The 14,752-nt window shown below is 38.5% G+C and overlaps 1 protein-coding gene across 3 annotated transcripts in view; it reads right to left on the bottom strand.

Moving 5' to 3' along the window:
• Positions 1-239: 239 nt before the first annotated feature.
• Positions 240-14,752, bottom strand: part of TXNRD1 (thioredoxin reductase 1) — a 47,802-nt gene continuing 33,289 nt past the window's right edge. For all 3 annotated transcript variants that reach the window (XM_005435055.4, XM_055710776.1, XM_027799439.2), the window contains 5 exons: positions 13,139-13,295; positions 10,150-10,257; positions 8,184-8,279; positions 5,151-5,285; positions 240-1,910 (listed from right to left, as the gene is read on the bottom strand). In XM_005435055.4, the coding sequence (XP_005435112.2) occupies positions 1,848-1,910; positions 5,151-5,285; positions 8,184-8,279; positions 10,150-10,257; positions 13,139-13,295 (559 nt within the window). In that variant the 3' untranslated portion in view covers positions 240-1,847. The remainder of the gene's footprint in view (positions 1,911-5,150; positions 5,286-8,183; positions 8,280-10,149; positions 10,258-13,138; positions 13,296-14,752) is intronic.

Here is a 14,752-nt window from a genome sequence, read left to right as displayed (position 1 = left end):
GTTTCCTAATTAATTTCTCATTTTTAAGCGTGCCCTTCTCAAACGTTTAACATGCAAAAAAATGCACACAAAATAGCTCCAAACTCTGTTTCTCAGAGAAATGCCTACCTTCACAATTCAAAAGACAGAAACAAATCACAGTTGGATTTACCAAGGTGCCCTCTTCTGGCCTTCAAAATAAAAAGTTAGCTTGCTGTCACCTAGTTTCTTTGCATGGAAGAGGCATCAAAATGAACAGCTGTTTGTGCAAATACTCAATTTATTTTAATAAACTGGCCAGAAAAATAGCACTACAGATAGTTCTTGATACCATACAAAACACATTCAAAAATTCTTCAGTTATAAATGAGTTTATAAAAATAACTTATAACATTATTCTAGAACTCTCAGTAGAAATATATGAATTTGTTGCCAGGTAGAAATTTAGACATAAGGTATTCCGTCCAGAGGGCTGGAGAGTGTACCCTCTATTGACACCGCACTACTAAATTTCTGAGAACCATTTAATAAAAGTAATCTGAACCTTTCTGCTAAAACAGACAGAAATGAAAAAACAGATCATAAAGCACATTCATTTCCATTACAAAGAGGGATTTTCACCATGTCTTGATAAATATGTATACAGTTTATCCAGCACAGGAGGAATATTCAAGAATTCATTATTTTCCATGGAAACCTCTGTTGTAAAAGTATTGTTTTCTTAATTAAATATAAAACAAAGCACACACGGAACTAAATAAGCTTTTAGGCCATGTCCACGTATAAGAAGTTTCACTATTGGTTTTTGGAGGCTGGGTGGGGGTTTTGTTTGCTTGTTTGTTTTGGGGGTATCATTTGGTTGGGTTTTTTTGATTCTACAGGGCCACTAATCTGAGGGAGAGTCTCACTGCTGCTGTGTTCAAATTGGCCAACTTAGACCTGAAACAGTGCAGCATATGATAGTTCATATGGAAAGGAAGGATTTATTCAAATTTAATAAAGTTGCACAGGGCTCTTGGAAGTATAATTCATTCCACATTGGAATTGTGTCTAATTGGACTAATTGGACTAATTATAATCTCATAAGATTCAAGATAAAGCTAAGATCACATGTACGTTATATGCACGGTTGTTACTTTCAAGGGAGAAAAACCACAACAACTTTCTGTACAACAAGGCCTCAATAAAGAGTGTTTTCCTTTCTCACTAAGGAGAACATTTTCCCAAGTAAGTTTTTCTAAAATAAAAAGTCACAACAGAGTCAGTTCGGAAGCCAAGAAATACGTTATTCTAGACAGTACTAAACTTTTTTCCAAAGACACCTTCTTCCTCAGGATCAAATATGTAGACACAACTTCCCCTCCACAGCCATGTGAGCTGGTAAAAGGCTGGTAAAGGTCATGAGACCTCGCAATTGCTGTGTTATAACCGAGCACGCATGGGCACTATGCAATTGTGATAATCTTCTTGAGTTCAGAAGTTCTTTGTTCAGGTAAGAAAACAGAGAGGAATAAAAGTAAAACAAAACAGTTGCTGTCCAGCTACGCTAGCAGTTCTTCCATCACTGCCCACCAGACAATACAGGCTTCAGGCTGTGACCTCATGAAAGCATTTGTTAAATGCCCTGCTATGCAACAGCTCGACAATCAATATTCCCATTGCATTGCTAATTGCCAGCCAATCACCACAAGTGACCAACTTCCAAAGTGCTCTTCTCCTCAGCATGATGGAACACCCTGGTTAAAACCTACACACTTCCACAGATGTCCGAGGATGACTTCTCCAAAAACCTTTCTTCTGAATTGCACAGGTCAGACACTGTGACGAAAGTCAGTCTCTGGCAATAACAAGAATGGGGGTCTTTAACCTCAGCATCCGGCCTGAAGGGTACTTTCACCAGAACGCTTAGTCACGGACAGGGTGGTGAATATCTGAAAAGAAAGAAAAAAGAAGATTTTTAGTATGGCTAAAATGGATTTTTTCTGGAAGATCAACATGGGCATAATGCTCAAACCCACAGCTATTTCTGAAAGTAATAAAAGAATAATGAAAAACATACATTTTAAATCCTTGCCACTAAATAGCGCATGCGCACACATACAAATACCCTTTGTTCTCTTCATTTACCTTATGGTCTTCCTTATACAGTGGAAAAGAAAGAATTAAGGAAGTCACATGGCTTCATACCACCTTCTGCTTAATGCTCTTAAGTTTCTACAGTGCAAACAAGCTCAGCAATAATAAACTCTGGTCTTTGCACCTAATGAATACGTGTCTTTATGGCTCAAAGATAACTTCTTTGTTGGGAAAGTGAAGTTAACCTAAGGCAACAGCTTTGGGGAGAACATAAATTTTGCCTCTGTACCTTTTTAGTTATTACAGAAATGTGGAACTGATTGCTGATGTAGGTATTATGTCTGGGATCTGTATCCTCTGAATAATGGCTAAGAAACACTTAGTCAATGTCGTTTGAAAAAGTCCAATCTTCACTGCTCTCAAGTTTACATTAAAGAAAACAACGTATTAAAAAATAATTATTGTAAAATTAAAAGGTATCAAAATTCAGGAAGAAAAAATCCTACAAAAGCTTGTTTAATATTAGAACTTTACTATGCAAATATGCATAGTTTTGCGTAGATAATAATACAGAGAGGAAAAAAAGGAAATCAAAACCACTTCTGCCTAAATGGTTCAAAGTTGCAGTAATTAGCTATCATCAAAGCCATCTCTCAGGAAGAATAAACTTAGCACAAAATAAAGTACATACACATTTCAGTTATGCAAATAACACTGAAATATCTAAAGATAATGGGGATCTGAAAGCCCTACAGTTATCTAGGTAGGAACTCTGCTGCATTAGGGCTGCTAGCAGCATTTCAGAGAACAACATCAATAAATGATGTATCTCTTCCACTTTCTATAAGCATGTAAAGCATTACATACAAATCAGGAAGACAAATGCATGACTAATATATATGGCAGAAGAACAGCAATATATTTAAACTATAGTTCATGGCTTGAGACAGGCTTTTTAACTCTTCAGTTCTGATTCACAGACTGACATTTATCATTTATTATCTTCACTTATTATTATTTCACTTTGAAAGACAAAGATTAAAACATGCAAAATTTATCTTCTTTCTTTTTGGCCCGAACTGCAAACTGTGAGTGTGCTAGCCAATTCCAATGGCTACAGGGACCACACAGCTCCCTAACTCCAGCTGGGAGTCATTTGATAATTATGGGAAATGCAAGTTTTTTGACAAAATTTGTTAGGTATTGAAGTGAAGACAAAACCTTAGATCCAACAAGTGGAAAGCCATTATTAGCTAACTCAAAGAATCATCTCAGCTTTCAGAAGACACTTGCTCTTCATCACAGCTGCTTGATTATACACACCTGTACTTCAAGCGGTTCAGTACAGCCTAGGCTGCAAAGTAATTCCCTATAAAGCTGAGGTCCTACCAAATCTGTTCTTGCAGTTATTTGTACTTTGTCTTGCAGGAAACTCCATGCAGTACTCATGTTTTCTGAAGAATAAAATGCTGCTGACATAAGAGAAGCAAAATCTGGCTCTAACTTGTTAGCAGCGAGGAAAAAATGGGACCCTCAGTCTTACAGTCTTCTTCAGGTTGAGTAGTGCCATGTTTCACAGGAGACTCTTAGAGCAATGAATTAGTACTAATGCCAGTGAAGATGTCAGCATTTGACCCCCCAACACTGTCCCTTTCCTGCTCAGATCAGACTTCATTTTTTTTTTAGCTTTTACATGGATATAAAAGTAACACCAATATTATCCATCATTCTGTTCATCCAGATATATGCAGTCCTCACAAATTCCCAACAATGTTTAAGCATTTTTTAAATCAAAGAATACCATCTTGCACTTTGATTTTTTGTTTACTGCTTAAGAGATCAAATAAAGTAACAGGCACAAAAAAACTTTTTGAAGACTGGCACTAAAAATTATCACTGTTCCCTGGAGCTTTTAAATAGTGTGTTTCTCCTGAGCCAATTTCTTCCTCCACCACTCAAACAAATATGATTTTCTGAAATTACCTCCCTAAATTATGTCTAATCATCATTCTATTCAGTTTCAATTTTAGCAGCTCAGATGTCCAGAATAAATTATGACTACCATCCCCTTTTCACACTGCATATGCTAATATCCCACTTGAGTTCACAATGCCTCCCTCCCTTGAAGCTCTCCCTCCACAGGGCCCCCATAAGGTAAGGACCTGCAACCCCTCTTCAAGGGCTTCCAAGAACACCATTAGATAATACTACAGATAAAAAGCAGAATCTGTATTGCAGATGCTTTGAAGATGATTTAGAATGCTAGCAGTCCATTCCATTAATGGAGTTCATACTATATCGCATATACTGTATCTCTTTGGAAACACAAAACAAGAGAAGCAGACTTCACTTCTGCAGACCAGCATCCTGGTGCACTCTTACAACTCTTTGTAGCTAACATAAGCAGGTAAAAACAGAGATTCTGTAAAAAGACCTACAAAGGTCATAAACAGTTCGCAGGGATCCTCAGCTAATATAAATGGGTCCTAATGCTACTACAAATCAGTGGAGCATCTCTGATTTACACCTAGGAGAAGGTGTCCCCCACCCGCTAGAGAAAATTAAGCTCTTTGTTACAGAGGAACAGCAAGACAAACACAAGAAGAAACGTTTGTGTGGCCTTACATACTTCACTTCAAAAGTGAAGGCCTACAGGTTAAAGGAGAAATCTTTAAAAGGGCAGAATTTGATCGAAAAATTGTCATGTAGCTGATCCCCTTCCCAACACCAGTTTACAAGCCTGTTTTGAGCACACATATCTAAAAAAAATTAGCTTTGAGAATCATTTTAGCAGAAATACTATTTGAAGACCTCATAAATGGATCTTTGAGTGGAAGGAAAAAATCTATACTTTCCAGCAGAGACACCACTGGATTAGGGGAGACGATAAACATTTCACAAATGAACACACTAAAAAAAAAATAATCTCCCAATAATCTATGTGTTAGATTGCTAAATGGTAAAACCAGATCATTTCCTGTCCTTCCTTCCCCTCTACCTTCCCCCAATTTCAGACCTCTTTAATAGAGCTCTGCTATTCAGATTTCCAGCACCTTACCCCAGAATGCTACGAAAGCTGGGCTATGTATACAAACCTCTGCACAGACGGGATGAATTCCTATGGTGCTGTCCAGCTGCTCTTTTGTGATCCCACATTTAATAGCAGCTGCAAACCCTTGGGTGACTTCTCCAGCATTTGGACCAAGGACATGGAAACCAATGACTCTCTCCTAAATAGCAAAGATAATCAAGTGCAAGCACAGTCAATGCATTCAGTTCTCTTTAGACAACATGTAAGGTTTTCTTACTCAAGAGCATATAATTTAATCAGCTAACAAAACATACCACAAATAAACGTAACCACACAAATGTGAACTATCATTAGCGCCAACAGATGGGAAATAGTTGGTATAATTTTGTTCTTTCTGAAAAGGAAAAGATTCAACTAAGAACTCAAGAAACAGCTGCCTTACAAAGTTTTGTGCAGGAGTCCTCCATTGACGCCAACAGCATACAAATTTAACACACACCATGGTCTATGCTTGATTATTTTGTTTGTCCAAATTGCAACCTGCATTTAAATTTTATTCAGGCAAGCTACTCCACTCATTCCAACAGACTGCTTGCCTAAGTAAAGACGAGCACCTTGCATGAAGGTTTGCAGCATCAGGGCCTATGCTAGATGGCTACATGGTGCGTTATCTACCGAGGAACTTTCAAGTTGGTAATTGCTTACAGGAAAGGGTCACAAGCTGAAGTTCTGGCTAACCAGGTACAGCAAGAAGTGTATCATAACTAAACTGACAACTACTCCAGCTGCAGTGTTTGCTGTCATTGGGAGATAATACACCTAGAGACTGGCAAAAGAAACTGAAAGGCATCCAGTTACAAGGAAGATATTATTACTTCACACTTCTCATATCTGTACTACTGTTCAATTGCAAAATACGTCAAACTACTGCACATATAGCCTCAGCACTCAACAGAACAAGCTGTGCTGACCTGACCTGCTTTTCTTAAAGAAAGGCTTGCTTCTCTAAGAAAAGCAAGTCTCCTTTAGCAAGTACAAACTGCTCTTTAGTGGCTTTTAGGGCATTAATCAGATCTTGCTGAGCACAGACGTGGCCCAGTTGGCTATCAAAACTTTTCTGCTCCTCCTGCTAAATATCATGTATAAGGGAGTGTGGATACTCAGTAATACACTGAAAAGTTGTTTTTCTTTCAGTAGGCCTGAGGACTGAGATTTACAACAGGGTTTATTTACGTAAGTAACGCTCTAATAAGGATAATTCCATTTTAGTTATTACCTTATTTTCCTTTAAAAATATGGACATATGTAATAACGAAATCAAGATAACTACGATTTAAAATAGTTACTGAACTATTTTTCATCCAGGGTAACTTCCAGCTCTACCACTAGATGTTTAAACATGTTCCAAATTTTCAGGACAACGAATGGAAACAAATCAATGAAACACTTTCAATCACCATTAAGCCTTTTCATTTCCTTAAGTAACTTTGGATTATGACCATAACCATGGGTTCTAAAATAGCTTCCACACTAGTGCAGACTCCTCCAGGAGGAGATGGGCAAAACCAGACAGTTTTGAAGATTTTACAAAATGGTGATGTGATGCTTAGAAAGATTGCAGAAAGATAAATCTGTATCTAATGATGAAAGAAAAGAGGTAAAACATGTATTTTTTTTTTAGGACTGATACGCCACTACCTTAACAGGAATATATTTTAACAGCATATTATTCTTCATAATAATGTATATTATTAAAATCAACTAATTTTTTTATTAAATAGATGATGATCATTCAGAGAGGGGCATACCAGTCTTTTAACCAATTAGTAATTTCCCTTGTGCTTCAGCAGGTATGGTACGTTCCATTGCCAGGAAATTTTATCCTAGTCCAAGGATAATCCTGGCATTATCACTTTAAATGAGATTTGTACAGGCAAGGTACATTAATCCTGTTAGAACGAGCTCAAGGGTTTTATAGACACGTGGATTTGCAGAGGTTTCAATTTGTGATGGCTTCTGAGTGACCTCAATTTCAGAGAGAAGAATCTCTTAGAAAAGAATGTCCCAGTTTGGGGAGGGGAGAATAAGAAAAACTGATAAAACTTCTAACCATTTTTACATGCATTGATTCCCTCACATTTCAATGAAGTCTTAGAGATCTCTACTTATTTTAGGTACATGGAAGACACACCATATACCAATAGTAATGGCAGAGTTTTCTATTTTACTAAGGGTTGGTTTTGTACAAACAAAGTATTGCATCACTATTGTCCTGGTTTTGGCTGGGATAGAGTTAATTTTCTTGTTAGTAGCTGGTGCAGTACCATTTTTTAGATTTAGTATAAGAATAGTGTTGATAACACACTGATATTTTTAGTTGTTGCTAAGTAATGCTCATATTAAGTCAATGACTTTTCAGTTTCTCAGGCTCTGCCAGTGAGAAGGCTGAAGCAGCACAAGAAATTCAGAGGGGACACAGCCAGGACAGCTGATCCGAACTAGCCAAAGGAACATTCCATACCATAGAATACCACGCTCAGTATATAAACTGGACGGGGGGGGGGGGGGGGGCGGAGTTGGCCAGGAGGGGCTGATCGCTGCTCGAGGACTGGCTGGACATTGGTCAGCAAGTGGTGAGCAATTGTATTGTGCATCACTTTTTTTTCCCCCCCTTCCCTTTGGATTTTGTTCTTCCTTTCTCTCTCTTTTTCCTTAAAATTGTTATTTTATTTTATTTCAATTACTAGATTGTTTGTATCTCAACCCTCGAGTTTTACCTTTTTCCCCGATTCTCCTCCCCATCTTGCTGGGGGGTGGGGGGTGGTAGTGAGCAAGTGGCTGTGGGGTACTTAGTTGCCAGCCAGGGTTAAACCATGACAACTATACATATTTATTACATTTCAAAAGGCAGAAAAAAATATATCTAAGTTTAAAATGAATTTTTTTAATTAAATTATTATAATTTATTGTAATAAAAATATTGGTATAATAAAAAACTGTTTAATTGTTAAAAATAACCTATTTATAGCTGTAGTATCAATGGTCTCTATGATGAACATAGAGCTACTGTTTTCCCTGGAAGGAAAGAAGCACTTACGTTATCTTGAATATTGCAAATTATCTTTGCATAGCATTTGTTGTTGTCTCTGGATGGCACAGTCCATTCCAGTGGCCAGAAATGACTATGGTACACCTGAAAATACAACACAAGTTAAAAAAAAACCCACAAAAACAGTTATGTAATTTCACAGCAGAGAGCAGATCTTCTCAGAAGTGCCAGATTATCTTAAATAATGAGCCATGCACGTAGCATTTGGAATATCTGAAATAAGGGCAAAACTCTTTCCCCTTGGTGAAGTCCAAAGAAGGAAGCCTCTACAAAACAACTGCTAGTGTCGTCCAATAATTAAAGAAAAAAGAAACCGTAAGTATATTACACTTCCAGGATGCAGTTCACCATGCTTTCATTAAAAAAGACAATTACAAGCTTCCCTCACAGAAGGCTGTACTGTCTCTGGGTTTACCCAGAATGAAGGCAAAAATATTTCTCAGAGCAGAAAATGGGAAGAGCCTGGGTTTAGGAGAGATAGTATTGTGTATCACTGCAAAATGGAAAGTACATTAAAAACCCAACACATTTTCTTGTCTGTCCCAACCAGTGCCACTGGGCAGATTCCTAACTGCAGGTAAGGCTGCTCGCCCACCTGTATAGCACTTACCTCAGAAAACGATGGGGTGTTTTGAGGCACTGTTCTACCCAGAACTCCTGACAGCTCCCATTATAAGGTAATCTCAAATTGATTACTATTTTAAATAAAATTTTAATTGATCATAACTCCAGTAAAAATACATTCCTTCACAAACTAGGAAAGACAACTTAATGTTTTTCCATATTAATGGGCTCACAAAGCATTCATAATTATGGCTACCTGAAACTGAAGTTTAATGGAATGACAGATGTGACTCAATAATCTTACTGAAGCTTGCAAAAGCAAAAGCCAATATGGTGACATGATAAAGAAGCCAGAAAAAACTAAATGAGAACTTAGCCAGAACACAAATGCTTCTGGATGCACATTTTAAAAAATGGCTTTGAAAATTGAAAGTGCATTTCAAGTGCATTCTTCCACAAAGAAGGGACCAGTGTTTAAAATGTCACAGCAAGAATTTGACTCAATAACAAAAATTTGACTCTGTATATACAAACTTCATGGGCAGATGAGAATTTAAGCCTTTGCCTTGTAGTCAGGTTAACAGTACTTGACACACTGCTGTTTTGAGTCATATTTACTTCTTCTCTCCATGTTCCAATTCAAAAAATGTAATTGACAAAGCTAAGAGGGAGGCAGGTTCTCAGGTTCGTAAACTGCCACTTATCAGCTTATTTCCCCAAATAATGCTTCTCAGGTGATCTTCACGGGACATAAAAGTTCAATTTATTGTCAGACTCCCTCCCCTCATGCTTTCTGTAATGTGGTCAGTACAGTATTTTGTAAGAACAGCCTCTGGCACTAAGTGCTTACATATGTCTAATTTCACTCTTGACCAGCAATCCCAATGAATGAAAAGGGATTACTCACATGAGCAAAATTAAGCACACATTTCCCTGCATAATCAAAAGAAACAGGAAAAACGAGCATAACATTTGGCTTTATCAAGTAAAAATCACCATGGCAAGGAATTTGCCACACTGTAGTTACAAAAAGCTCCACTTTGACATTAAAAGCAATGTATTGCTTCTAGCACATACTCAGCTTTAATTTATCCTGAAGTATTTGCAAACACAAAGAAATCTTTTTTTAAAAAAAAGAAAATATCAAACATTCCACCTTCAAGCCCTGTTTGCCAGAAACAGAACATATTTGCAACTAGAGCTAACAGAATTGTGGACTATTTTTATAATATGCCCAGGAACTGCCAAGGAAAACAAAAACGTACCTAGTCGCCTCCTGCCCTTACATCAGAGCACAGAACACTGCTTTAATTGACTCTTAACATTATATATATTTTAAATTACAAATTGGGAACTTAAAATCCAGAGGCATTTAAACTAAAGCATTTACCTCAACGTTTTCCTCCCCAAACTTCTCCACCGCAGTCTCTTCAGAATACCCACAGGCTCCATACTCCAAAGGAGTGAATACAGTAGTTGGAACATTCACATAGTCACACTGTGTGGCATACAAAACAAAACAAAAACCCACAAAACATTAAGAATAAAATCAACACACTGGGTAAAAATTCAGCAGTCTGAAAGACAGGAAGAAAAGTCAGATTACTCATAATTCTGAAACTTGACTGTATTTTTTTTAATTGTTTTAAATTAAACCACAGGTTTGGGTTTGTCCCTCTCAGAGCAAGAACAGAAATACAGTTTAAAGACACACTGACATTAGTATGCATGGATTAAAAGGAAGAGGAAATTCAGTGCCATGTTTTAAAAACGTGCCAGATCACAGGTCAACCTGGAGATAAAAAGTAGACTGTTCAACTCCTACAAAGCATGCTATTTTTAGCTGGTGATGCTGCAAAGACACCACCACCATCCAAAACCCATCTTTTTTATCAACTGTGTCCTATGTGATGCTGAAGAACCAAAGACATGAACTACAGCCACTTGAGGGGACAGAACTAGGACTCATACTGTGTGCCAAATCACATACCATGAGAGGCAAACATTGACTCATGACTTCACTGGAGCTTTACGTGTTCTAGAGGCTCTCTCTCTGGGCCTGACCACCCTCATGGTGAAGAAGTTTCTTCTTATGTTTAAATGGAACTTTCCCATGTTTCAGTTTGAATCCATTGCCTCTTGTCCTTGCACTTTATACCCCTGAAGAGTCTGGCTCCATCTCCTTTACCTTCTACCATCAGGTATAAATACACACTGATACAAGAGCCCCCACCAGCCATCTCTTCCACAGGGTATAAAAATTCCCAGCTGTCTCAGCTTCTCCTCGTGTCAGATGCTCCAGTCCCTTAATCATAGTCCTGACCCTTTGCTGGACTTGCCCTGCCCTTCTTGTACTGAGGAGCCCAAAACTGGACACAAAATCCAAACCTGTCTCACTGGAACCAAGTGGAAGGGAAAAGATGACTTCTCTCTACTTGCCAGCAATGCTCTGCCAGGATGCATCTGCAGGATGCAGCCCAGGACGTTACTGATCTTCTCTGCCATGAGGGTACATTGCTGGCTCATGGTCATCTTGTCCTCCATACCCCCCTGAGGTTTTCTCTGCACAGCTGCTTTCCAGCTGTTTGTCCCCAGTCTGTGCCAGTGCATGGAGTTACATCTCCCCAGGTGCAGGACTCTGCACTTCTCCTTGCTGAACTCCATGAGAACCCTGTCAGCCCGTTTCTCCAACCTGACAAGGTCCCTCTGAGTGACCGCACAAACACTGGTTGCATCAGTCACTTCCCTGGTTTCGTATCATCTGCAGACTTGCTGAGGGTGCTCTCTATCTCACCATCTAGATCATTAATGAAGGTGTTGAACAGTATCGGACCAAGTATCCAACCCTGTGGCACACCACTACTGGCCGACCTTCAGCTGGCCTTTATAATGCTGGTCACAGCCCTCTACGCCTGACAGTTCAGCCAGTTTTCAATCTACCTCACTGTCCACTTATCTAGTCTGTACTTCATCGGTTTTATCTATGAGAAAGTTATGGGACACAGTGTCAAAAGCCTTTACTAAAGTCGAAGTAAACAACGTTCACTGCTCTCCCCATATCCACCAAATTAGTCATTCTGCCATAGCAGACTAGCAGGCTGGTCAGCTGTAATTTTAGTGATTTTATTTTCTACAGATTTCAACTCTGATTTCCTTTGTGACCAGGGATCAGCAAAGATGCTGCTTACTATTCTTTCCCCACCTATCCCTAACTTCATTATGTTTCACACAATCACCCTTTCCAGATTTGTTACAACAGCAACATATGCCAAGTTCCCATCTAAGTAGTTACTAATTTCTTGGATTCACAGAAAAAGGTGTTGCTTTCTTTGGCAGCATAAGGATTTTTGTACCCTGAGAGACAGTTATCTGGCATAAAATGTAAATTAAGATACATCCATAGCATTGCAACAATTAAAAAATTCTGGCTCCAACTAAGTTTTTCTTAAACTTTGCCTGACTGATGTAATGACAATATGCACACTGATTCAGGATTCTGTTACCACAATACCTGCCAACCTAAAATAAACAACTCAATCAAGCTCTAAATCTGGCTGACAGCTGAACTTGATATGAGTAAACAGGCTCTAAAAGAGAAAAACCTTTATACTCATGCCCTCTGGTTAGGAAGGTGAGACAAGCACCCACATCAGTGGTGCTTGGATTGTTGTTCTTTAAAGGCTTTTTAAAGGCTCTCCTTTCCTCCTGGTTTAAAGATAAGGTGTAAATGAGTACCCATGTTACTCCTATTTGGACTAGTATAACTTGGCTGAAACCTACAATTGCACACGTATGAAATGTAAACACTGAATTGATGAATTCAACTCTCAGGTATAAATCCGTGAAGACTTATTGGTATGTTTAATTTTCCTTCATGTCCATATTCAATTACAAGCAAAACTATGTGTTACATTGAAAACAGATAGATGAGAAGTGAAAAAATTAGTGGAAATAACACTGAAAATGAAGAGCATCACAACCTCTATTATACTCTATTAGGGACCATAGATAGGTTTAGTAAACTGCCTATGAGTTCGAGTTAAAGCGCTTAATGGGACGGAATGATTGCTGACTTTTAGGGAAGGCAGTAGAGCTAAAAACAAGTTAAATGATCTCAGTTAATTTTATTATCATTATACTCAGAGAAAAATAAAACCTCTTAATAGAAAAAAAAAGACCACTGCTTAATCCATAAGGTATTAATTTCATCCTACACAATTAGCAGAACATATCTGCAGTAATATCTTTGCAAGGGGAAAATTAAAGTGATCATCAAAGCTAATCCTTAAAGGCCTACTGTTTTCCATAAACTAGCAGACTTGCACTCCGCACTTTGAAGCAAAGCAATGACAAGTGTTTTGTGGCAAATGGTTCCTTACCTTACTGGTTGCCCCAGCATAAAGCCTTTGAACTAACAATCTTCCTGCCTGGATTGCCACTGGTGTGAGTTCCAGCTTGTCCTGCAGTATATCTCCAACAGCATAGATATACGGCACGTTTGTTTGCTCCTCATCGTTGACAGGAATTTTTCCTGTTCTGCAGTTTGAATTAACAAGAAAAAAAATTCAAGTGTTCTGCCATGAAGACTGGAGGTATAAATAACCTTGCAGAAGTTAGGCCCTTTAGCTTTAAGAGAAAGACACATATTTGAAGTATGAGGGGAAAGAAGTAATATTCACAATCTTACAGTCTTGGGCAAGAATGTAAAGTAGTGCAAATATGACCAAAACTACAGGAATGTACACATTGGATAAGGGTAGCCCATGAAGTTGCAATTCATCTCCTGAATCAATTCTTTGGTGAAGCACAAATCCCTTCCTCAGACACCCTCTAATACCAGCTGACCTGTGTACTGGCAACTTTGAGGGATGACAGAAAGAAACATTCTTCCACCTAAGCTCCAGGAGAGAAGAATTTCTCTACTACTGAAACTCCAGTCCAGTGGCTGAAGCAGCTTCTATAAATTTAGCCTTCAGGCTTCTATACAGAGACAGGTCAAGCTGTTCAAACACCCTACTTAAGGGACAGCCAGCAAGCTTTTTTAGCTATAAGTGTACTGAGCTAATGGAAGTTTTTAATTATTAATACTTCCTACTTCATTAATAAATGAGATAGTGCAGTAATCACTGCAGGAAAGAAGTGTAACAGGGAAACCTAATCAGACAGGCACAGAAACAGTCACAGAGTTACTTGAGGGGCCAGCGGTGTATTAAAATCCAGCTTCTTCAATTTTCCTCTTGTTAACAAATATACAGTTCATGCTAATAATTGTATAGCTCATTCTATTAAGCTACCAGTAGGTGTCCTGATATCAAAAGATGTGTACTGTTCTACAAGACAACACGGCTCTGACCTTTTGAGTGGACCAAAATTTCCACTTATTTAGAACTTCGCAACAGTTCCCTTCAGCAACATCAGTCACGGCATTCACATATAAGCTGCCCTCTGCGCTGTTTTGCCATAGACCACCAAGTCAAGTCGTGGTCCCATGTCTTTTCTTCACAGGGAAGATCATCTAGGCCCCATGTGCCTAGGTGTTTTAGTTACCAGTATCGAAAACGTTACCAATAGCTCCACTCCCTGGTGCAACGACTTCACTACATTAAACATTAAATGCTCCTCTGCAGGAGACAGGTTGTTCCCAAGGGTTGCTCTAAGGCAAGAAATAAACTTCTCCAAGATGTAAAACACATCATGAACCCAACTGTGAGTTTAAGGAATGCTTCTTTGACCTTATATTTCACAGTAAACATATAGTAGCATTTACATTCAAATATAAACAAACCCCACAACACTAAAAGCCTGTAGGAACAATTACATCTCTGCCCCAAGAGGTGGTAGAGATGAAAACAAGAAGATGAGAAGAAGAGAGTACAAGGAACAACTGACAGATCCTAGAAAGCCCGGTCACTGGAAGAAGCTGAGACTGACATGTGAACCTAGACAGAATGGAGCAGACACTTCTGACTCCCAGCATTTAGGAACTGACGTTG

Source organism: Falco cherrug, chromosome 5 (genome assembly GCF_023634085.1).
Source record: "Falco cherrug isolate bFalChe1 chromosome 5, bFalChe1.pri, whole genome shotgun sequence".
Taxonomy (NCBI): Eukaryota; Metazoa; Chordata; class Aves; order Falconiformes; family Falconidae; genus Falco; species Falco cherrug.
This window is presented reverse-complemented; position numbering and strand designations above follow the sequence as displayed.